This window comes from Alligator mississippiensis, chromosome 9 (assembly GCF_030867095.1).
Source record: "Alligator mississippiensis isolate rAllMis1 chromosome 9, rAllMis1, whole genome shotgun sequence".
NCBI classification, from domain to species: Eukaryota; Metazoa; Chordata; order Crocodylia; family Alligatoridae; genus Alligator; species Alligator mississippiensis.
In genome coordinates this window covers 10879960-10904950 of record NC_081832.1, presented here as the reverse complement: position 1 = coordinate 10904950, position 24991 = coordinate 10879960, and the positions used below count along the sequence as shown (strand labels likewise).

Below are 24991 nucleotides of genomic sequence, written 5' to 3'. Positions count from 1 at the left end.
ATCTATATACATATTAAAATATATAGATTTATAGCTATTTATATAGATCTATAGCTACATATTAAAATACATAGAGCTATAGATATTTATATAGCTATAGATCTATATACATATTAAAATATATGGATCTATAGATATAGATCTATCTATATCTATATATAAAATCTAATGGACGTTTCATAATGTGGAAAGCTTGGAGAAGAGAACTAATTTATGCAGGAGATGCGGCATCTACTATGTGTGTGTGTGTGTGTGTGTGTGTGTGTAAAATAAATGCCACACCTCCTGAATAAGTTAGCTCTCTCTTCTCCAAGTTTTTCACATTATGAAATCTCCATTAGATTGTGGTTTTTTAATATTGCTTTGGCAGCCAGCTGAGAGAACTCTGTTTCAGACTATACTGACTGCCCCAAGGACAGGCTGAAAGCAAAAGAAAATAATTGAGTGGAAGAAGACTCAGATGTGGGTGAATAGGAAACAGAACAGACCATTCCTGGCATTAGAAAAGTGGCAATGTGGAGACAGTCACATGGACTCCATGGGTCAAACTGGGCATGAATGGGGCATGTAATGATGATAATAGTGTAACGAACTCTGAATGTAGCTAATAGACTCATAACAAGTCAGAACTAACCAGAAAGTGAAAAATCCTGTTCATTCTAGAAGAAAGAAAACGTTCAACATCACTCTAATACTACCAAAAATGGAATCTTATTTTATAATCACAAGGGTTAACTTAAATAATATTTTGAATAAATTAGCCTGTTATTGCTTTTAATTTATTATGTTTCAAAGGCATTTTAAGCAATAGAGGAAATATATATCAGCACGAAAGGCAGAGAGTGGTGCTATTTATATTATAATGTTTGTGGGACTGAATAACTTGGCCTTAGAGCTTAATTACCCTTTTTAGGATAGCTTTTTGGTCAATATCCCCAAATGATACAGGTGAAATGTCCATTGGACTGAAAAATTAGACTTCAATTGCTGTAAATGCGAAATTATGTTTATAAATAGATTTTAAAAGACCACTGGAATGTAAATAATTACTTTCTGTATTTATACTTTAAAGTAATTACAAATATTAATGAAATGGTATGGATTGTTGTGCCTGAATTTGAAATTTAAGCTGCTAAGTTCTCAAATAAAATAAATAAAACATGCGAGTAGTGAGGAGAGCAGGACATTCTGACAGCTGTATTTGCTGCAATAGAGAATAGGTGTCAACATTTCCTGTCCACACACCTATGAAACAAAAGGGGAACATTTCAGAAGGAAGCAAAAATAATACAGCCCCAGGGGCAGCTTTGGGAACGGTGGCGAATGCTGAGGGCAAGCATTTTCTGACAATGAGGAATGTTCCCCGACACTAAATTGTACTCACACTCTCCAAGAGAGCCAAAGGTTCAAGCCAGAACCAGTCCTGGAGGACACGAGCAGGGTGAAGCAGTTCAGAGGGTGTGTGTCGTCCTCCCTCCCTCCCCCATGCCCCACTTAGAGGATAAGAGTCAGGGATGCCGCAGCTTCTGCAGTGTGGCATCTATACGTGTTCTCCAGAGGTGTTGCATGAAGGGCATAACCTTTACTATTGGGCTTGATCCCTATTGTTATTTCCCCCCCATCCCCCATTGCAATTCATGTCCAGTACTTCTCCCCCTTTCCTAAAAACAGGCATCATTCCCTCATTCATTATCTCACTGGGAAATGAAGGAGTAGGGGAGGGTTGCATTCTGCATGGGTTAGGCAAAGTAAAACAGGGTTTGCCTGCTAGATAGGGATCAGCCTACGAAGAATATCTATATCTCACATTCAGACCAAGAAAGAAAATAATAAATGGGGTTGAGGGAAGAGTGATTGATGCAAAAAGAAAGAAAAAAAAATGAAAAGAGGCAGCAAAAGCCTTAAATCTCACTTGGCTCAAAATCACTCCCTTCCTTCCACCCCCACAAACTTAGCAAATATCCCGAGGGGAAAATTATTACCCATACTATACTGGTAAGTGAATTTCTCTTGCCACATACCTAGTGTGCCTTACCAAGGTGCTTCATAATTAGAACTGGCCCAAAAGTTTCCAGACATATGAAGTGGAGGAAAATAAAAAGGGCGATTTCTTGTTTAGTTGCTGATTTTGAACCAGTTTCATTCAAAATACCTCCTGCTGTATACCTTGAATTTGGGGGAAGCTCAGCCTCTGTTTCACTTGATGCTTGGACCTCTTGATACACTGGACCAGAAAATAGACAAATGTTTCTCATTTCTGTGATTTGGGCATGGGAACAGATAGAGACGGGTGCCTGGTTTATCATGAACCAGAATTTAGTACAATGAACTCATTTGAAGGTTCACAAAGAATGATCTCATTAGAAGAGGACATAAGAATTAGATAAGACTGTGCCAAGCTCAGGTGAATTCTTCTATGATCCTGATTGATTTGGAAAAGAATCCTCATTTCTCTGCAAGATCCAGTGAAAATGCTGTTAAAGCTGTTTTTCATGTCTGTGCTTGTCATGCAACTCACTGATGGGAAAGTCAGTCCACCTGCAGCTCAGCTAGCTCAGGATCTAGGAAAGCTAATGATTGCCTCATATGTCGTTAAAGTGCAAAGCTAAGGGCATTTTCCAAGAACAGCTATTGGTCTCTTTCCTTTCTTTAGGGATTTTATTTTCAGCAAAAGCTTTGCATGTGAACTTCAGCATGCATCCCAGGTTTATTTTTAGGGTAAAAATCAGAGAACTCCCTAGTTCAAGAACAGCTGTGACCCAGCTCCCCAAAGGCATTTTAGTTACCTGCTTCTCATCTGGACTTCTCTCAATCCACTGAAAATACCCATGAAATGAGGGAAGCAACAACGAAGAAATAAACACGTTATTAATGTTCCCCACTTAGGACCTTATTTGACATTCACTGAAATCTGTGGGAGTCTTTCTGTTGACTTTAATGGGTTTTGGCTTGGGCATTGAGACTACAGCAGCTGCAGCAAAGCTTAACCAAAGTGCTGACTCCACTGAAATCAATGGCAAAACTTCCACTGACACCAATGGGAGCTTGACTTCATCCATTATTTCTAGTGATTATTATCACTTTCCAGGGTAAGCCTTTTGCTGTTGTTTTACAGAATAGATGGGGAGCAAAAAGGCTTTAGGAGGTGCAAACACAGCAAGTTCAAAATATTTACTTGGATTGGTACTGGTCTTGACAGGTAGAGTTTCAAAAGACCTCATTTCCTATTTAGGAACCAAAACAAATAACTAGATTTTCTAAAGAACTCAAGCCTCAGGCTATGTTTTGGATGCTGAGTCCCTTGGAAAAAATCTTACTTTTAGGTATCATCATGGGAGCTGCTGGATGCTGGACCCTGAAATCTGTCCATGCATGCACAGCTAGACAGCCTTCTGCTTCTGGGATTTTTAATAATCCTAACAGGTAGAGACACATGCAAATTAAAAGGAATCACTGTTTGTTGCACTGTGGGGCATGCCGGTGTAATTTAGCCAGAGAAGAGAAAATATATTTTGAAGATGAGTATAAAATATTGTTTTAGGGTGTTGATTCTAGACTGAACCAGTCAGTGCTCAGTATAGAAAAACTGATTTTTGCTTTATCCTGACTCCCATAGAATGTGTCCTGTTGCCAGTGTGCATGTGCCATGGCAATTCTTTTGGTAAAAACCAATACTTTTAATTAGACTTTAGGAGAAATTCCTTACCATCTAATAACATATCTGTTTGTGGGAAGACCACTGCTTAAATGGCAGATGTGCACTTTCCCTCTACTTCCATTTACATAAGCAACATATTATTGAATCCCACGTCATGTCCTTAGATAAATAGTACGTAGGTAGTGGTCAGTATGACTCAGAGAGCTCCATTCATTACAACTGAATCTTGTGACATGGACAGTCTTACTCTTTTCTTCTTTGCATTCTTTTGTTCACTGGGTGATTTATAGTTATTCCTCATCTGTTGCATTTTGTTCTTTGGGTCTTTTATCTTGCTGTGAAGATTTTTAATAATTCAGCATAGCATGTGATGCACAATACAAAATACAATCAAGCTCCTATATATGACACTTTTCATCAGTAGATCCCCAAGTACTTTTCAAAGGAGATGAGTCTCTTTATTCCCATTTTGCAGTTGAAAAATTGACATGGAGAGGAAAGCTGAAGTGACTTTCTCAGTGTCACTCAGAAAGCCAGGAATAGAAACCAAGTCAGCCGAAGTCAATGTTCTATCCACTAGGTCACACTGCTTCTTCCCTTTCCTTCCTGCCTATCCATTTTGGATGAGCCCTGCTGAACTGATTTTCCAGCCATGTGTATTGGTCCACCACATTTATAATATAAAGTACAGAGGCACATCTTGGCTCCATTGAATTCAATGCCAAAATTCTTACTGAGTTTTGGGGCTAGGATTTTACTTATGGCTGATATACAGACCTGCCATGACTTTATTTTTTGCTAATGTAAATTTTATACGAATGATACTTTCAGCTGAAGATCTCAAATGGATTTACCAACATCAGTGAATTAAACCTTGTACTTTTTAGCAGGCAGGTAAGTACTATTACTCCCATTTTATAGAAAAGAAGAGGTTAAAAGCCTAAGGCTTTATTTTTCTATTTGTTTGTCTGGCTCAGAAATTCATAACTAGGCAAATAAGTAAAAAGAATGCAAGTACCCCCTCCTCCCCTATTTTGCACTCAGTAACACTAGTTTTGTAACACTCCTGCATTTGTGCCAGGAGTTGGACTAGATGACCCTGCAGTTCCTTCCAACCCTATGAGTCTATGATTCATTAGAACTCCACTGACTTCACCAGTATAAAACTATTGTAGAAAATTGGTGGGAAATTAGGCTCACAGGGCTAGATCAGGGCAATGTCAAGAACAGTAAGGTATAGGAATGTCTTAAACTTCTGTAGCCGTGACCTGTCTGAGAGATTCACATCTGCGGCAAACACTGCAAAATGCGGTGTTTAAAATACACAGCTTACTAAAAAGAACATGGTGACAGATGACAGAATGATCTCAAGTTGCAGCAAGGGAGGTTTAGGTTGGATATTAGGAAAAATTTTCTCACTACAAGGATGTTAAACCACTGGAACAGGTTACCTAGAAGGTGGAAGGTAGAATCTCCATCCTTGGAGGTGTTAAATCCCAGTTTGAAAAAGCCCTGGCTGGAATGATCTACTTAGGGATGGTCCTGATCTGAGCAGGGGGTCAGACTAGATGACCTCTTGAGGTCCTTTCTGACCCTCATTTTCTAGGATTGTAGGATTCTATGATGTCAAAACTTAAGTGAAATTCTTATTTCATTCACCAAAAATGGATTTAATCATACTTTAGCAACTTCTTTAATGTGACTGTACAACATCTACAATCTCCTCTGTGGAGTAAACCTAGTGCCCGCCACCCACATTTCCCCATGTGGGAAGGCTGATTAGACTAGCAAGGTGGGAAATAGCCCTATCAGAAGAAGAAACAGATGGCTGGATCCACAAAGGGACTTAGGTCTGGAAATCCAAAATTAAAATCCCCACTCAGCTGCTGCTTAACCCTGGAGGGGCATAAATATTATAGGTCTCTAAGATTCCCAACAAATTGACTTAGAAGCAGCTGGGAACACACATTGCCAACCAAGTCCCAACAGCACCAACTACATAAACAATGGTATGATTCACAAATTAAGTTTTGCTTGGCTTTGATTCAGATTTGTGGACTCAAAAATTATCATGCCTTTAAGTGCTTAATTTCTAGGTGCAATTATACGCACATATGTATGATCATTAAGCCACCTGTTAGGTCATTTTAATGGTGAATTTCCTCAATTGCTAAGTCGTATGTTCATTCTGGTCCTTCCAGTTATGAAATTGGTATCGTTGATTTAAAAAAAAATGTTTTTTGTATTAAGACTCTAAGTTGTAAGCAGGAACTTAGGTGTTTGGAAAAGGCAATGAAACCTTTAAAAATAAGTATGATTTTTATCTTGAAGGCACTCTGAAATTTGAATGATGTATGTGTGTAGCACAATAAGTCTACATGTTGGAGTATTTACCTTTATGAATTGAGGTGCCTTTACTTGTTGCATGGATCTCATGCATGTAAACCAACAAAAGATGTTAGCCAATATCTAGGCCTCTTGAGTGAATCTGCTAAAGTTGGCTCTACAAACCCGGGAACCAAAGTCAGTGCCACCAGACTTACAGGATTTGTTGATTCAGCTTGACATGTTTGTTCAGACTAATTTGTTTTACTTTCAATTTGAGTGATACCAAGGTTAACCTTACACTATACTGAATCTTTTGGAAGCAAACTGGTGCCTGTTACTGTCTGGAATTTTTTCAGTGTTGCTTTTGCATAGAATCCCACTAGCCAATCTGCCACGGAAGGAGTGAGTGTATTGTTTTTATACAGCCGGGATGACGTATCGAATGATAAAATCCACTTTAAGAGAATCCCATTGTGAAATGTATTCCTATTCATACAACCAAGCTTCCTGTGTCTGTGTTTCCAAAGAGCCTTGTAAGAATGTTCATAATGTATTGCTAAGGGACACTGTGCTAGCTCATTTCCATGCAGTTCACAGACTACGTTATTGCAGGCTTATTGAATTTACAGGTTTAGGATCTTGAGGCGGTGTCAGTATGTGGATAAATAAGAGAACTGGGGAGGTTGTGTTGATTTTTAAGTAGGTATCTTTTCCTCTTGGAGTAAGCAGTGAACTCGCAGACTTAATGTGAAGCTGATACTCTCATTTTTTTGGATGACATGCAAAACCATGGTTGCAACTATTTGTGAATCTTCAAAGAGGAGGAATATTAACACTAATGTGCCAACCAAAATTCCAGCTTGAAAACTGTATTTTGTCTCTGTCTCTCCCCTGCAGTGCCAAATGAATAGGGAATGCGTCACTTTCTGTACTAAACTATTATGGAGCATTCTTTTGTTTCACACCGGGGATGGCTGAACCAATCCCTGTCTATAGTCTCTAAAGTTTTTTTGAGAAAAAAGGTGTTATAGTTATGTAAAAGACACTATTATTCCAGCAGTACATCTCTAGGATCACATATAAATGGCCTTGACCTTTGTCTTGGTAATTATACTGCACACCATGTATTTTGCTTTCATTAAAGGTACAAAAAGATACCAAAACAAAATCTGCTTTTACAGTCAACCAAAAAACACTTAGGCCGTGCTTTACTGAACTCAATAGCTTTTAGGCTACTTCCTGGTTATTTTTATCTGTACAAGATGTCTCGCGGGAGGAGTTCCCCCACTACTATGGAATACATATATTTCCATGGGGTGTGGGGGAAACACACAAAACACCTTTAATATACTTCTCTCTCTCTTTGGACAAGTATGAATGGCTAATGCATGCCAGATGCTCCCTGGGAGCCCCAGTCTCTTCCCCATGACTCCTTTTCCTTTTTTGCCAAAAATGCAAGAGAAAGATTCTGCAGACGAGAAGATGCTGACCGTTCTACTTTGCAAAGGACTATAAAGAAATGACACTTTACAAAACAGACCCTTTGCTCCTGCTGTGTACTGCTGATTTTAGTGATGAGAATACATTTCTAATGCTTTCTATTCTTGTTAGTCCTGTGGAGCCAGCACGTCATTTTAATGTGTGATCACCAGGATCATATACTAAGATCCAATCAACAGCACATGCACAATTCTGTTGACAGCAGAGTTGCCTATTGTTAGCGAGAGAATAATTTGGACTTATACCTGAGGACCTCACTAGGCAATGTGACCTAGTGAGTCATATGAGCACTCACCACCTCACTAGACATCCTCTCATAGCTATCATCTCAGACTGACACAGTACAAAAAAACATCTTTTTGCAATATGCAGGGCACTTTTGATATGGAAGCACTGAGAAATGATATCCCATTTCTAGAGTGCTACGTTTCAGAACAGGACCACATTTTGTGAAACAAACTATAAAATGATAGAAATACAGAGCTTTTCTTATAGGCCTTGGATTCCCCTGACCTGTTCTTAGTATGGGTCTTGAGACGGTGAGATACTGTAGAGGTTGGGGGAAGTAGTGGGAGTATCAGGGTTCCTATATAGGTGAATAAAGAAACCTATACTATTTATGCTACCAAAGGTACATAGGTGTTTTGTATTGATGTACAGGTGCTATATTACTGTAGCGTAGTCCCCTCCCTGTGAATTTTTAAGTTGTTCCAGAATAAGCAAGACTTCCACACAAGAGGGTTGTGCCAGCTAAGCTATGCGATACCAATAAAGCAGAGCAGCTTCAGTATATAAAGGCCTATGCTAACAATGCTTCATCTAGTTTAATTTATGAGAAGTGTAAAGCTTTATCTATGTTACAGTTTTGCCATGTTGGGTAAGGGTGTGACATGATCATGTCTTCCAGCTGATGTAGCTGTATGAACAACCCCTCCCCCCCAACACACACACACACACACACACACACACACACACACACACACACACACACACACACACACACACTTCCCATCCCAAAATCTGGGTGCAGAAAAGAGCATCTACTGTTTGGGGCAGTAGATTAGTTAAAATGGCAGAAAAATTCCTTCTGCCACCACATGCCACATTGCCAGTAGAAGGCTCTGATAAGTCAGCGTGCTCATGCCAGCTGCTGCCCTGCAATGCTGACAAGGCCCCAAGACTATCAAAATACAGTAAAGTGTATTTTAAATGCCATTTCCTCTCTGATTTTAATAAACCTTGTTTTAAGGTACTCTGCTATTATGTGAGTTTGAAGCCCAACACCTGAAGTCCAAAATTGGAAGTCCAAAACCATCCTTTTATTCTTAAGCAAAGACTTAGAATTAATTCTCTTCTCCCATTGAGTTGTGTTGCCAAAGACATCAACAAATGAGAAAAGGGAATTGTCCAAAGAAGTAGTAAGGAAATATGAGCTAAAGGGAAGTCTAGTAACAAATACTAAAGGGCAGATTGATAGAATGGGTCCCACCACGCACAAGGTGAAGCTAACCACATTTACAACAACAATGAAACAATAGTACAAGAAAGAGCAAGTCCCATTATGCAACTGGAAGAAAAATGAGGTGAGTGAGTTCAGGGAGTTTATTTTCTCCAACCACTGGAAACCCTTTCACACAGATTTCACTTTTATTTACATAAGTGAGAACTACAGAAAGTTACTCTTAGCAACACAAGCATACCACAAATCCTGCCTGAGCATGTGAGAGAAGAAGCTTTTATTCAAAGCCATCTCATTCTTACGAAATCCACTCCTTTTCCCTTGAAGAAAGTTAAACTGGCTCAGACAAAACTTGTATTATTAAGCTAATGCACCTGTAGAAATGACCATGGCCCAAATCATATCCTTTCACTTAAAAGTCTTTGGAGGGGAAAAGATAATTTAGGCACCCCCACGAAATTCCCCTTGTTGAGCACCTAGAGCCAGGAGGGTCACTGCCTACTGCAACAGTGAGGGGAGGGAGCAGATCCCACAGATGGGCAGAAACAGTTTTCCCATCCTGCAAATTGTTGAGATTCTGACATCTTTTCCTTATCTCCGATTATGACAAAAAGTTAAAAATCTCACAAATTGTTTGGTCTGAAAAAAAAGGAAAAATAATCCATTTTTTTTCAGTTTGGGTCACTTCAATGTTTTGGTTTATTTTTTTCTTTCCTTATTATTACAAATATTCTTCAATTTTCAAATAATTAGCCTCCCCAGAATTATCAGAACATTAAAATATTTTTTTTCAATAGTTTTAACAGTCCCCCTCCCAAACTGTTTTGGAGACAAGAGATGTGTTGAAATCACTCATTTTCTAGGCAACAGTTTCATTCAGATGAATCAGGGGTTTTGGAGAAAAAAACGTTTGCTTGATATATTTCCATGGTATTCCAGAACAAACAACATTTCAACATCTCCGACTTTTAGGATTTGTGAGGAGTGAGTGCCAAACCCACACATAATTAGACAAACTCATTGACTCCTTTGGTCTGACGGCTGTATTGTCTCTCCTCCCCACCCACCCATCACCAGTCAGAAGCTGCAGAGGAGGGTTGAGGTCACCAAGACCCATCTACTAGCTCTTGAGTAGACTCATATTTTCAGCTCGTCCAAAATTAATGTATCCTAACTGCACATTAGAATAGAACAACTTCTGGGAGCTGCCCCCTCGCCTCTCTGACCTTTAAAGCATTTTCAGTCTTTTATCTGTTGTTCACAGTGTACATCTCCTGTTAACTGGATTCATCTTTTAATGACCCTTTTGTGAAGTCAGCATGATTTTTGGGGCTGATGTATGGAGGTAGGACTCAGAAGCACAAAGGATCCCATTCCAAGGAAGTTGTCAGTGTTTTACATTAAACTGTTATCAGGTAGAAGACATACCGTTATGTATGATTTGAACAGTCTCTAGGGAGGTGAGATGTAGGTTTGAATCCTCTCATGCAGAGGATGGAAATGAGCTGGAGAGAAATCGGTACAACCTGGACTGCGCAGCCTGGAGAAGAGAAGACACAGAGGGGACTCGGTGGTAGCCTATAAGTATAACAGAGGCATTCATCAGGGCTTGGGGGAGCATCTGTTCACTAAGGCCCCCCAGGGGAGGACGAGAAATAATGGGCACAAACCAATTGAAGATTGCTTCAGGCTAGACATAAGGAAAAACTTCTTTACAAGTCGAATACCGAGGGTTTGGAACAGGCTTCCCCCAGAGGTGGTACAGATCCACCCTGGCGATCTTCAAAACACGTCTTGAACCCCATCTTGCTGGGGTCATCTGCCCCCAGCCGTCTTTCCTGCCTGAGTGCAGGGCAGCTGGACCCGAGGATCTGTAAGGTCCCTTCCAGCCCCTAACAACCATGAAACTTAGGTTTCCAGGTGTTCTAATCACCAGAGCAATATGGAAAATGGGGGTGGGCAGCTCTTGGACCTCCTCTGCCTGGGTTTGGAAAGGCAGGAGCAACCACTGCTTGGCTTTTCAAAGAAGGGTATAATGAAAGTGGAGAGGACATGACATGCAGCCTTCCGTGGTGTAAGCTACTTCACTCTGGGGTAAATTACCAGGAAGCAATATTGTCATGTGTCTGCTTCTTTACTCAATGTAATCCCAGATTAGTTGCTTGGTTGCTGCAAAGCAGTTCTCCACACCTAGCATTCAGGTGCTGTAACAGTAAGCAGCTAGCTTAAGGGAGCTTGTTGCATGTCTACTCCTTATTACTTTACCTTATTACCATACCTCCTTATTAGGATAAAGTATGTATAGTATGAATAGTAATTGTGTTGCATATCTGCACCCAGAGCATGCTGACTTTATGTAGCTCCCTGCTCGTCATGTTGCTTGATTCGGATCCCAGGCTGGGACACCTCGCTTTCTCAGTGCATTGTAACCAACGGGTGCCTGTAGAAGTGCAGGAAGACTGAAGTCTGCTGGAAAGCAGTAATTAGTGTGTCTCCAGCAGCCTTCATATCTTGTGTATCAGTGTTTGCTCGCTTCAACAGCTCGACAAGCTGTAGTGTCCCTGCCATGTTGAAGCATGGGGATGCTGGTACATGAGATGCTGCACGCGTAAAAACACCCAAGGTGTTTAACACAGTTCTGGATCTCATTCTGCAAACGAGGCACCCACAAGTGTGACACATGGTAGTCCCTAACTTTTAGATAATGTTTTGGATCTATCTCTTAAGTACTTTCTATGCCCATTAACATTAGTGCCTGGCAGAGGAAAGAAAGTTAAAATGCCATAGCATGTAGTATAATATAATTGCTATGGTTCACGCTGCTGGCTTGTTAGCATAGCTTCTGGAAAGCCAACTATAGAGACATTATTGTCACAAGCAGTACATTTCTAGGAAATGGCTCCATTTAATATTGGAGTATTTACTGTATTCCTTGGACATCAGTGGGAGCTGAGGATTTACTGCCAGGAGATGCTTGGTGGTTTGCAAGGCTTGGCGAGGAGTGGAGTATCCTGACCTCAGGCAAGCCTTGCTCTGGCTATTCTGTGTTGACAACCAATTTTGCAAAAACCTTTTCGTCAAGTGAGGTTCCCTGAGGACGAAGGCGGACCACACAGCTGCATTCACACAGGATCTGTTATGAATAGTAGGCAAGCAGTTTGCCATCTCTCCATCAAATGTCTCCGAGTCTTGGCAGGCTCCATGCACCAGCTCTGCTCCTCGGGGCGGGGGGGATCTGGAGACCAGGAATTACTGAAACCAAGTGCCAAGGGCTCGGGGAGGCCAGGCCTCTTCCTGCAGCGCCGTTGTGAAACCATCCGACTTGCCCAAGCTGTCACATAAATAAGCAGGCTGCTGCGCTGGGGAAATGCCAGCCGCAGACATGCCAGCCGCCAGGATTTCCCCAAGAGCCCATCCCTCTGTTTGAAGGAAATACGTATTAGTTGCTCTTGGGGAAGGATTTGGGGAAGTGTAACTCTCCCCCACCCCAAACTTCCTTCACCAAAAAGCTTCAGGGGGTCTTGCAGAGAAATCCTGGGCTGGTCCCAGCCTCTGCCACTGACTCCCTAGGGCGCTTGGGGCCAAATCCTTTCATCCCCTGTGCCCATTTCCCAGGGTTGACTGCTGGGGCCAAGGCACACTGTGGGATTCAATAGGGCTCAGTATAAATGATAAGATTAATACATATATATATATACACACACACATATACATATGTATATATATCCAAGACATAATGTGTGTGAGTGTGCATATATATATATATATATATATATAATGCACACACACATCTCCATATATGTATATAGATTCAAAACATTATACATTTCATTATACAGTTTAAAACATTATATAGATATAGGTCTATAGATATATATAACGTTTTAAACTGCATAATGAAATGCAAACCGCATAAGCAGCGCTGCGAGCCCCGCCAGGAGCCGCCGCCGCCGCCGCCCGCACTCCCGGGCTCATCCCGCCCCCTAGCGGCTGCTCCCTTTTCTGCCGACGGATCCTTCTCCTCAAGACATCCCCTTTAAGCGGACTGTACCACCGGCGCGGCCCAATGAGCGCATCCCCGCCGCGCCGCTTCCATTCCCCCTAAGAGTGCGTGTGGGGGGGGTGCATTAAAGGGGCGGGAGGCGCCGGTGCCCCACCCCGCGGGCGGGTGGCCCCGCCCTAAGATGGCTGCCACCATGAAGAAGGCGGTGAGTGAGGCCTCCTCCGGGCGTCCGGGCGGGCGGGAGGAACGCGGCGGTTTCCTGCGAGGTGCGCAGTGTGCGAGCGCCGCCGCAGCCGTTGTCCCCGGGGGGCCCGGGTCCGACACGGGGCTGCGGGCGGGGGGAGGCGGGGTTGCTGAGCGGCCCCGGGGCGGCGCGTGGGGCTGCCGGGGCGACCCGGGCAGGGGTCGCACACTGTACAGCCCCGCAGCTGTAGCTTCGCCCTCTCTCCCTGAGCAGGCTGCGGAGGATGTCAACGTGACCTTCGAAGATCAACAGAAAATTAACAAATTTGCCCGAAATACCAGCAGGATCACGGAGCTGAAAGAAGAAATAGAAGTGAAAAAGGTACGCGGCTCCACAGCACACGTGGCGGAGACGTTTAGGTTTGGGGTTGGGGTCGGGGTCTGGAGTCGCGGGTACGGGAAAGCAAAAGGACGTTGCTTCTGCATTGGGCGTTAAAGTTGACTTCGTGCCATCTTAAAATACTGTGCGGGTATTGCGATAAAAGTATCGCCTACGCAGATCCTGGACCATCGCAGCTACGACGACACCTCTCCAATGCTAGAGGAAAATACGCTTGTTTAAGTTTACTTACTACCCTGTGTTTTCTGAGACGGTATCTGTTTCACGTCTCTCGGTGTCGCTGTCGTCCCAGATTTGAAATACTAATTCTGCGTTGGTATTGCACAGGCTGCCCCTCATTTCAGGGATGCTAACACCAGTCAGTCTCTGGGCTATCCAGAAGTGTTACACATTTTCCTCCTTGACGCTCTTTTAAAATTAAAAAAGTGTATTGGCAGTGCCTCCCAACTACATTATGCGTAGATTTGACTAGCAGAACCCTTGTTTGTTATACAAATTAATAGTTTCACAGGAGTTAGGGGTCAGAAGGGACCTGAACAGATCATCTATTCTAACACCCCCCCCCCCCCAGCAGGAGCACACGCTGGGCTTACACGACCCCAGGCAGGTGTTCGTCCAACTTCTTTTTGAACTCGCCCAAGGTAGGAGCGAGGACCACTTCCCTGGGAAGTTGGTTCCAGATCCTAGCCACCGTAACAGTGAAATATTGCCTCCTGATCTCTAACCTGAACCTATTCTCCAGCAGCTTCTGGCCATTGTTCCTCGTCATCCCAGGTGGTGCTGGGGGGAATAGGGCCTTTCCTATTTGCTCTTGATCTCCCCTGATGAGTTTGTAGGCAGCCGTCAGGTCCCCCCTCAGCCTCCTCTTGCTGAGGCTGAACAGGTTCAGGTCCCTGAGCCTCTCCTCATAGGGCCTGCCCTGTTGCCTTCCAACCAAGCAGGTGGCCCTTTTCTGAACCCTCCCAAGGCAGGCCACATCCTTCTTAAAGTGCGGTGCCCAGAACTGGACGCAGTACTCCAATTGAGGCCGGACCAATGTCATGTAGAGGGGGAGTATCACCTCTCTGGACCAGCTTGAGATGCACCTTTGGATGCACGACAAGGTGCGGTTGGCTTTGCTGGCTGCGGTCTGGCATTGGCGGCTCAAGTTCATCTTGGAGTCAATAATGACTCCAAGATCCCTTTCTGCCTCTGCTCACAAGGGGGGAGCTTCCCAGCTTGTATGTATGCTGTGGATTGCTTCTCCCCAGGTGCAGCACCCTGCATTCATTGAACTCCATCCTATTATCATCCACCCACTTCTGTAGTCTGTCTAAATCTAATTGCAGCCTCTCTCCCTTTGAGTGTGCCTACCTCTCTCCACATCTTGGTGTCATCGGCAAACTTGGACAACGTGTTTTCCACCCCCTCGTCCAAGTCGCTGATGAAGATGTTGAACAGTGTGGGCCCCAGGACCGAGCCCTGGGAGGCCCCACTATTCACATCTCGCCAGGTCAAGTACGACCCATCCACTACCACTCTCTGGGTGTGCCCCATCAGCCAATTTTTGATCCATCCAGCTGTGTAGGCATCAATGCCACAGTCACTCAATTTATTAATGAGAATGGGGTGAGAGACAGTGTCAAAGGCCTTCTTAAAATTCGGAAAGACTACGTCCACGGGAACACCATCATCCAGGGATTTAATTACCTGGTCATAAAAGGCCGTCAGGTTGGTCTGGCAGGACCTGCCTTTGATGAACCCATGTTGAATACATAGAATCAAGCTCAATAATACTAAAATCAGTAGTTGAAAAACTTGACTCAAAAGCTTTCTTCCAGTCTGGTAGGTCTTACTTTGATGAAACTGTCACTCATTTAGCCAGCTCATAACACACTTTATGATTCTTGCACCAAACCCCAACTTCTCCAGTTTAACTCATCGTTTCCTGTGTGACACTGTGTTCAGGGAGTTTGAAATTCCAGTGTTTCCTATGTCTAGGAAATAGATTACCATAGAAAGATATTGAGTATCTTGTGTAGATTTGCGCTAGTGCAATTCCATTGAAACTAATGGGGTTACAGTGTTAATATGATACTAAAGTTAAACATATTTGTAAAGAGTGTATTGCAAAGCTCAACTAGCTTGTTAATCCATTTATTTATTTATTTATTTATTTATGTATTTTGTAATAACTGATGGGGAAAAAGCAACAGCTTTCTTACTGTGTCTTGACTATAGAAACAACTTCACAATTTGGAGGATGCATGTGATGACACTATGATGCTCGATGATGATGATTCACTCCTGATACCGTATCAGATTGGAGATGTCTTCATCAGCCATTCCCAAGAGGAGACACAAGAGATGTTGGAAGAAGCAAAGGTTTGTGAGGGAGAGGGAGTTTTGTGTCGTCTTGATGCTACAGTAAGAAATAGAGATCAGTATTCCTGGAGAATGGATGGAGTGTCATGAGCAGGTTTCTCTTTCTGCATACCCTTGCTGTGACAGGGTGCAGGATCTGTCCTAGTCTGAAACTGGTTAAATTTGGCACAAGGGCAACATGAGCAGCGGCAGTAGAATCTTCCTCTACGCCAGGGGCGGACAATTATTTGGTCTGAAGGGCCGCTTAATGAGTTTTGGTGAGCTGTCAAGGGCTGCAAGAGTAGCCCTGCCCCTTGACGGGTGCCCTGCCACCTGGTCACCATCTTGGGACCTTAAGTCCTGCCCCCAACCCCTGACCTTTGCCACTGGAAGTCCCTCCCCTTACCCCCAGAAATACTTATTTTGGGAGGGGGGTCCTATCTGAACCAGAAAAAAACCAAATTGCATACTAAAAGTCAGACATCTACTATAACCTATTTTAATTTTATTACCAAAAATATTTTTCCCGTGATTTGTATTTGTTTAGTGTATATAGAGGTGACTGCGTAATAAGTCAAAAATAAAATCTTACTTTTGTGTTTTGGGGGTTGGGGGGCTGTGTGCGGGGTTTGTGAGAGGTGTGACTGTGAGGAGGGTGTAGGGTATGTTTTTGGGGGGGGTGTATATGTAGGGGGGTGGGGGTGGGAGGGGGGTGTAAGGGAGGGTGGGGGATTGTGGGGACCCCCCACACAGCCCCCCATGGTGCACAGCCCCTGCTGCTAGCAACAATAGGTAGCAGGTGCTTGTGGCCCGTGCAGGTACTGCTGTGTAGCGGTGCGTGGCACCAGCCAGAGCTGCACATGGCAATAAGTGCAGCCAGGCTGGCCCTCTTCTACTGCGTGTGGCCGTGCATGGGGCAGCACTTGCGTGCCATCAAGGGAAACCCTGTGCGATGGAGTCAGCTGCCGCTATGGAAGCATGAGGTAGGGCTCCCTACCACTTCTGACAGAGTCCCAGCAGCTGCACATGGTGGCAAAGGCAGTCGGCTCTACCGCATAGGACTTCCCCTGGTGGCACGCGAGTATGGGAGCTGCACGTGTGCTACACGGAGCCCCACATGATAGAGACAAGTTAGCCTCACTGTGCACCTTGTCATCATGTGCAGCCCTGACTGGAACCACATGCCACTAGGCAGCAGCGCCTGCACAGACCATGAGTGCCCTGAGTGCCTTCTGCTGCTGTGCCAGCAGTGGGGGCTATGCACCATGTGGGGGCAGTGTGTGTGGGGGGGGTCCCCACAGCTCCCCAACCTCCCTCACACCCACACCCTGCCTGCCCAAGCTCTCGCACCAGGCCCCTGAGTGTAGGCTGCCGCTAGCCCCAGCCCCATGCTTCCTGCCCCTGTCCAGCTGCAGCTTTCCCCCATCCCCACTGTTTCCCTACCTGTTGCCTGGAGCCACTGGGGAAGCCAAGCAAGTCCCCTGGCAGCTGCAGCAGTGGTAGCAGCAGCTCTGCCCAGAAGCTGCATGCTGGCTGGGCTGGGGCCCTTCTGCGCGCTAGGGTAGGAGCGAGACGCAGGGGCTGGGCAGGGTACAGTTAATGGGTGCTCGCGGACCAGATGCAATTGCCTAGCAGGCTGAACCAGCCCGTGGGCTGTGTTTTGCCTGTCCCTGCTCTCCGTACTCTCACCTTGACCTAGCGAGGTCGTTGGAAAGAGAAGCTGAAACACTAGTTTTTCACTCTTCGGCTTCAGTGCATTTATGATGAGAGAATCTTGTCTATTAGTAATTTGCACTGGTGCACTAAATCATTTTACACAGTGTCCCAGAATAGCAACTAGGAAGTAGTTGTTTCTAATCACTAGCGACCTGAATTTGAACTTTTGATGGATAGTTCTGAATTCTGTCCTATTCTCACTTCATGGCTTTAATTTGAATATATTTTGCTTGATGCATTATCCAGCCCATAGGTCCGTAGATAAATCACTACTAAACATTTTGGTTTGGTGTTAATTATTAATATTTTCTTTTTCAGAAAAACTTACAAGAAGAAATAGAAGCGTTAGAATCTAGAGTGGAATCAATTCAGAGGATATTATGTGATTTGAAAGTACAGCTTTATGCAAAGTTTGGGAACAACATAAACCTTGAAGCAGATGATAGTTAGATGTTTTCCAAGTAGACAATATACATTTATTATTATTATTATTTTTTTTATTGATTGGTTAAATAGTGAGTCTTGATAGTTCCCTTCTTCCAATAATGTTTTAAAAAAAAAATCCCACAAATGTATTGTTTTTATGAGTTTCCAGTCATGGGTTTCACCTGTTTAAAGAAAGCTTTCTTATTTGACAGACCTGCAGTTATTTATTTGTTTAAAAAAAACAATTGCCTTTCAAATACAATTGGTAGAGCATCAATATTGGCATCTTTTCAGTCTGTTTGTTAAAATAATAATAAAGATAAGCAACTGTAACAATTTTCATTGTTTCTTTGTGGGTGATTGGTGAAAGTACTCAGGAAGTATACAAAAGGCTAAAAATCTGAAATGACTCCAGTCTAATACAGTGGATCCTTGATAGTAGTAATAATAGTAATTGCAGTAGATTATCTTTACTATAATTGTACTTGTTTAATTATAGAAATCTACTTTTCATCCAAGGATCATAAAACATTTGATAAAATGTTAAATATCATTATTCCCAATTCACAGATTTCAAAACTGAGGTTCAGGAAAATAAGTACTTTCCCCCATGCTCGCGCGCACACACACACGCATCAATGAGTCTTTGTCCAGTTTTGACAGTCAGCTACTCATTTCACTGTATGTTTTGAATAGAAGTTTTCCATGAGTATCTTTGTATTTGGGAAGCAGTGTGACTGCAAGCCATCCAGAGCCTTTAGACTTATGCTCTCTCTCAAAGGAATTTGCATTTTGCATAATCTGTAAATACTCATTTATAATTATATTGTTTGATTGTGAACCTCTTCAAGTTTCTGAGTCTGGAGCCTTCTACAATAAATGCTAGAAACTTCCTTAAAAGAGGTAGGGGGGAAGATTTCAACCAACTCACTTACTTCCAAAAACAGGTTTTCAGGATCAGATCCAAATTGCAAAGCTCATAATATAACCATTAAGAACTGGCAGGAATGACTGCATTGAGCTTTTGTTACCTCATTTGCCATGTGATGATTTGGCAGTCGAATTTAACAGACTATAGTTAGCAGCCTGCTGGTTTAACCCCAGTGGGGCTGAAAGCTGGACATTTAAAACCCCTCATTGAATGTTGAGTGATTACTGTTGAATGCACTTCCCTTGCTGGTTGAGTTTTCTGCCATGTCACATTACTCTATAAATCTTCTGGTTTCTAAGTAAGGAGTATAGGTTAAATCTCTGATTTCAGAGATTCCAGGTGAAGTGGAGAGATTTCTGGTGGCTGTATATTGAGCTAGAACCTTAAATCATTTAATCACTTATAATTAATACCCTAGACAATAAGTGCATTTTTGCCACACAAAATATGCCTAGTGATTGTACCTTAGTTGCCTGATACCTCCTACTTCTATCTGAACAGGGAACAATTGCTTCCATTTCCTCCTGATTGAAGTGCTACTTATGATGAATGAATAAACAATGATGTTGGACTCATCCTTCAATATATTGCTGTATTATCTCACTCATATATTGTTAACCATGACTTGACTGTCATTCAGTAATTTAGTAAAAGTTAAAATATTGGAGCCTTTATCATTTGAAATTTTGTTCAAGTTCCTTTTTAATGTAATGCTTAATGATGTTAAAGTTGCAGCTGAAAGCAATATATTACAGTAAAGACTTGATAAATTGACTGAAGCATCTGCAGTATATAAACAGCAAACTGAATCCACAAAGGGTCCAGTGTTTGGGTGCCCCTTGGATTCTCAGAACCAGTGCTCGGCTGCTGCTTAATACCGGAGATACACAAATCTCTTTTGGTAAAGCCACTTAAGTGGTGCATATACACATTCATTAATGTGCCTTTGCTACTGCACATTAAGATTAGTACCTCTAAAATGAGGTAGCTAAAGGCAATAGTTGCAATAATGTGCAGTAGCAAGGGTGTAATATATTTTTTTGGAGATGTTTAATGCTCAGTAGACTAATTCTACTGTGTATTAGCACATTAGGACTGTTTTTGCTGTGTCGTGCTAATGCATAATAGAACAGTCCATTGTGCATTAAGCTGACTCATGTAGATGTGCCCACTGTGTCTTAAGTTTCTTCTGTTGGACATAAAACTTGTGTACTAATGCTGCAAAGATGGTAGGCATGAGATAGGGGTCCTAAGCTCCAGCAGGAGCTCAAATCAGATGTTCCCCTGCCTCCCCTGTCTCCAAGGCTTGATTAAGAGTGTGTGTGTGTGTGTGTGTACATATATATTTTTAATTTTTTTTCAAACCTGCTTAAGTTAGACAAAACACAGACAAGAGCTGACTTCTGCTTACAGTCTGCAACTCTCCCACAATCATGTTCTCTTGTACTCTGTCCCAATTAAACTTGTTTTTTGGTGTATGGGCATAGCTTCAACAGGAGGAATGCCTTCAAGCAGCCTTGTGTGTGGCTTCCTAGTTAAGGTAGTCTCCTGAGAAAGTGGCAGATGTCTTTAACCCTCAGGAGACAAGGGAATTGAAACCATATCCTATTTCTTGGGGAGCATTAACCAGTAGGACACTTTATGAAAAGAGGTATAACAGCAGTGCTGCTACAATCCCACCTACTGTGTTCAGAGTACAGGGAGTTAAGTTGTTTAGAGGACTTGGGCATTCTCTGCCTGATTTTTGGATGCTGATGAGTTTACGTGGAATTTAGGCACTGAGCTGCTCAGACAGGGAGTTCTGCAAATAGCATAAACTAGACAACCAGGTACACAGCAAACTTGAAGTCAAACAGTGAGGTTCCCCCCATGGCTTTAGTACCTCCACAGTTATATGGGAGCTAAGCAACAGCATTTTGGATTTAGGTGCCTCAGTTCTCCCAAAGTCTTGCATTAGGCACCTAGTTGTAAAGTTTAGACAATAATGACAATTGCCCAGCAGATGGTACTGCAGTGCCAGAAATTTGCTTGCAGTAAGGATGCTGTTTATAGACTACAAGAAAGAAATTGTAATAGAACAAGACTTCAGCTGCTGTGTTAATTAGCTATTTCCCCATATTTTAAAATTCTCCCCAGTGCATGATTTGTGTCACTCTCTATTGCAGTGAGTACATTCATGAATATAAGCCTTCAAGTGTTAAGTCACAGGTGTCAAAGATCAGGCCCATGGGGTGGATTCGATCCCTGGACCCACGTTATCCAGCCTCTGGTGGTGGGCCCTGGGCTTCAATTGACCCTACATGCCATATACAGCCTGTAGCAGACTGGTCCCATCTGCAGGGTCAGGGACACAAGGTGCTTGCTCTGCAACCCATGCTGCACACAGCCAGTCTGGAACCCCCTCCCCACCAACTTGCATGCCGGATCCAGCACCTGCAGTGCCTTCTCTGGTTGGTCCAGGATGCCGTCCAAGTTTCAGAGTGCAAAAGAGGTGCAACTCTGGACTCGTCACAGCAGGCACTGGGCCTGGCATGGGGTGGAGGGATGGGGGCCAGATCTAACCCGTTGGGCAGGCCCTGCATTATTCATCGGGCCCACGCGCTGGTCCTGCATCACTAATCTGGCCTTCTGGGAGTTTGACAGCCCAGTGTTGAGTGATAATGCAGTAGTGTGGTTTCCAAGCAGGCAAATACAAAAGGCTGGCTTTTGAGTTTGCCTCATTTGAAAATGAGAGCAAGTTGCAACTAGTAAGTTTCAAATATGTAATACCGATGGAATTTTTTGAAGGATCGTAGTGCAGCAATTCTCTGGGAGAGAGAATCCTTTACATAACTCACCAATGCAGTCCAAAAAACTGAATATCCATCAGTACTGCTACCGTTTCTAATGCTCTTTAAGATCTTACTGGATAGATACTTGCCCATCTAGTTCCATGTGACTCGCTGCTACAGTTCTTAGAATAATCCACACTAATTGTTCTTGTGTACTTTTGTTAACTAATGACATACTTCCTGGTTTACCACAGTGCCAGGATATTTGGGGACAATTTGTTAACTAATGACATACTTCCTGGTTTACCACAGTGCCAGGATATTTGGGGACAATTTGTTAACTAATGACATACTTACTGGTTTACCACAGTGCCAGAATATTTGGGGACAATTTATTAAAAAGCAAGCTTGATTCACTTTATTCAGGTTGATCCCCACCCTAAAGCCTGTTTTTTTTGTCTAAAGTGTACGTTGTTTGCATGGGCAGACAAGGTTCCTTCGGTGAATTTGATATCTTTTATTAGACCAACCCAAATAGTTGGAGAATAGTTATTAAGCAAGCTTTCGGGTTCAAAAACCCTTCGTCAGGCTAAGGAAGTTTCAGCAGTTGGTGTGTGCTCTTCCTGGATGGGATGGAATGAAACGTAAAGAAGCATGCATGTTGTTTGCATGCACATTATCAAGAATTTGGATGGAAGAGCCACCATGCAGTTGCTCTATTTGCTCATGCAGTTTGGATAATAGCACTTGCAATTCTGTCATGCAGTTACGTACCTAACACTTTTCTAGTTGAATTATGAGTTTTTATGCTGCCCCTACCTACAGCTTGATTTAGGTCCGCACAAAATGTGGGAAGCATTTTTTTTTTATTGGCAGTGTGGAAATGAACACACTGAGTTTTAATCAACTGCTTATAAACATTTGCTAGACCCCTGTTTGTTTCTGTTCAATAACTTTCTTTCTCCATAGTGTATCTATGTAATTGTCTTTCAGTTAGCATGTATTCTAAATAGCTCCCCATCTTGTAAGTACTTTTGTTTTATGTAGACTGGAAATTTCTCTTATCTCTAATAACGTTTGCCTCACAGTTATCTTGTTCAGACAGTATAAATATAAGCCACCAAAATGCTCTGTCAAAAAGCTCTGTTCCTCTGTGCACTTTTGCTCATGTCATGAAATATTTAGCTACCCTTGACAGTGTACATTTGTTTAATATCATTGTCAGAATGCAAATGGTTTACTGTCATTCTGTACTGTCAAATCAATCACATTTGTAAAGCATTTTTAAGGAGAAATGTAGTATGTAAGGGCTACGTATTTTAATCTAACGGCTTTTTGTACACGCTTAGAAGGCTGGGCTCATGATTTCTGAGCGCTGAACTTTATCCAACTCTTGTTCTGCATTATAAAAATACAGTTCCCATACTTTTGCCATATTGCTTCAATTCTGCAGGTCATAAAGTCACTGGGGGCTGCTTTTCCTTTTACTTGAGCAATTGAATCAAGGAGACTAGCAGAGTATCAGCCAATGAAAGGTCAGCTTATTTCATTGAATGATGTCAAGAGGATTTAACTTGCCAGCTCTTCAAACTAGCCTGAACAAATGTCTAAAACAAATAGTTGGGTACAATCCTCTGTTTGCAAGGACATGGTCTGGTTGATCTGTAATTCAGTATAAACTGAATCTAGCAACAGGGCTAGATGTGAAACCTGTTCAGATTGTTCACAAAAATGCTACAGAATGACTGTATTATTGCAGTATCTCACAGTAATAGAAGGTGGTCAGAACCATGATGGTAATTTTCCATGACGGTAATGCATAACCCTAAAATAAAATATTTTATTCCAATTCAAGGCCATAGTTTTACATACAGACTTCACTTAACAAGATATTCCTCTATATTTAGAGCAGTTATTCTCAACCAGAGTGCCACTGGATACCACACAATATTAGTGCTGTTAGGTAAGCAATCTTGATATACAAGATAAACCCAGAGATTCCAATTACAAATCCACTTGTGGTCTTCCTGCGTTCTTTGCAACTGAAAAATTGTTCTATTTTTTTTTCCACAGTCAAAAAACAGGTGAAAACTTAAGAGCTGGCATTTTTTGAGGGGTGCTTTGCATCTAACAAATGGTGGCTCAAGTCTAAATTGTTGGAGAACCAGTGCTTTCGATTATAGCAGCAATAGCATGCTTACTTTGTTTGTGGAAATTGATAATTGCATGTGCAATTTAAGAATGTAATAGTACTTATGCATATTTAAATATATGGGCTATTAAAGCACATTTGGAGCAAAATATAATTATGAGTCCCCCCAAAAAATAACAGGAGCATGTTGGGAGAGTATCTTCCCCAAATCCTAATTTCTGCATCTCTACTGACTGATTGAAAAACCGATTATATTCTCTAATCAAACTTGGTTAATAATAATTTGAAAGTTGTAAGAAGTGGCGAATAATTTTGCCACACTAACCCTTTCATCAAAGTCATAAGAGGAGATGCTGGGCTCATATTTTCTAGCAACAGAATTTCTGCAATTTAGTTGCATGACTCAGTGGCTCAGATCACTTATCTAATATTATTCTTATAGCCTGACGCATGAAAGAAAAAAAATTGTGATTTACAGAGGCATGATAGGGCTTGACAGAAATTATTTACAGTGAGATTTGAGTCTGTATTGATTGCATGAGTCATAAAGAAAAATATATGATTTCTGCAATTAAATGTTAGTTCCTGATCGAGCTGCACAAGGTGCACTGAAGAAATCAAATGTGGATGTGGATGACTGGAGAGGGTTTCTTTCAGCAACAAATAATTCAAAAAAAAAAAAAAAAAAAAAAAAAGCTAAAGGCTTAGTGAAGGCCATGCTGTTCTGACAAAGAGAGAGACCCTTAAGGAATAGTAGCACAAGACATGCCTGGGTGGGACAGAAGCAGCTTAATGCACATTTAGAAAAGCCATTGCTCTTCACTCCTTTCTTCCACCACTTCTTGCCAGTCTCCTGGTACCTTCAGCCTGCTATTATTATGCTCACAATTTACCCAGACAACAGCTCTCCTTTGGCTACCACAAGTTCCTCAGGACATTGCCTTACATTTTATTGCTGAGTGGCTAATTTATTTCACATGGTGAGATTCTTCCACATACTACATTCATCTAGTCACTATGGGTAGAGGCCACTGCTGTACGTCAAAATGGTATTTAATATTTCCCCACATTCATATCTGATATACATAAGACACTGCCTTCTTAACAGTTCTTAATGTATT

At 42.3% G+C, this 24991-nt stretch overlaps 1 protein-coding gene across 1 annotated transcript; it reads left to right on the top strand.

The window, feature by feature from the left end:
* Positions 1-13048: 13048 nt before the first annotated feature.
* Positions 13049-18354, top strand: PFDN4 (prefoldin subunit 4). The gene is made up of 4 exons (XM_014609537.3): positions 13049-13153; positions 13406-13513; positions 15752-15895; positions 17909-18354. The coding sequence occupies exons 1-4, from the start codon at positions 13130-13132 to the stop codon at positions 18038-18040; spliced, it is 408 nt and encodes a 135-aa protein (XP_014465023.2). The 5' UTR covers positions 13049-13129; the 3' UTR covers positions 18041-18354.
* Positions 18355-24991: the final 6637 nt, after the last annotated feature.

What these genes read in the sequence shown, in the direction of transcription:
- PFDN4 (XM_014609537.3), top strand. Translation starts at nt 13,130, where the DNA reads ATGGCTGCCACCATGAAGAAGGCG. An exon ending in CTGCCACCATGAAGAAGGCG is followed by an intron (nt 13,154 to 13,405) that starts GTGAGTGAGGCC and finishes CTCCCTGAGCAG; the next exon opens with GCTGCGGAGGATGTCAACGT. An exon ending in AGATGTTGGAAGAAGCAAAG is followed by an intron (nt 15,896 to 17,908) that starts GTTTGTGAGGGA and finishes TTTCTTTTTCAG; the next exon opens with AAAAACTTACAAGAAGAAAT.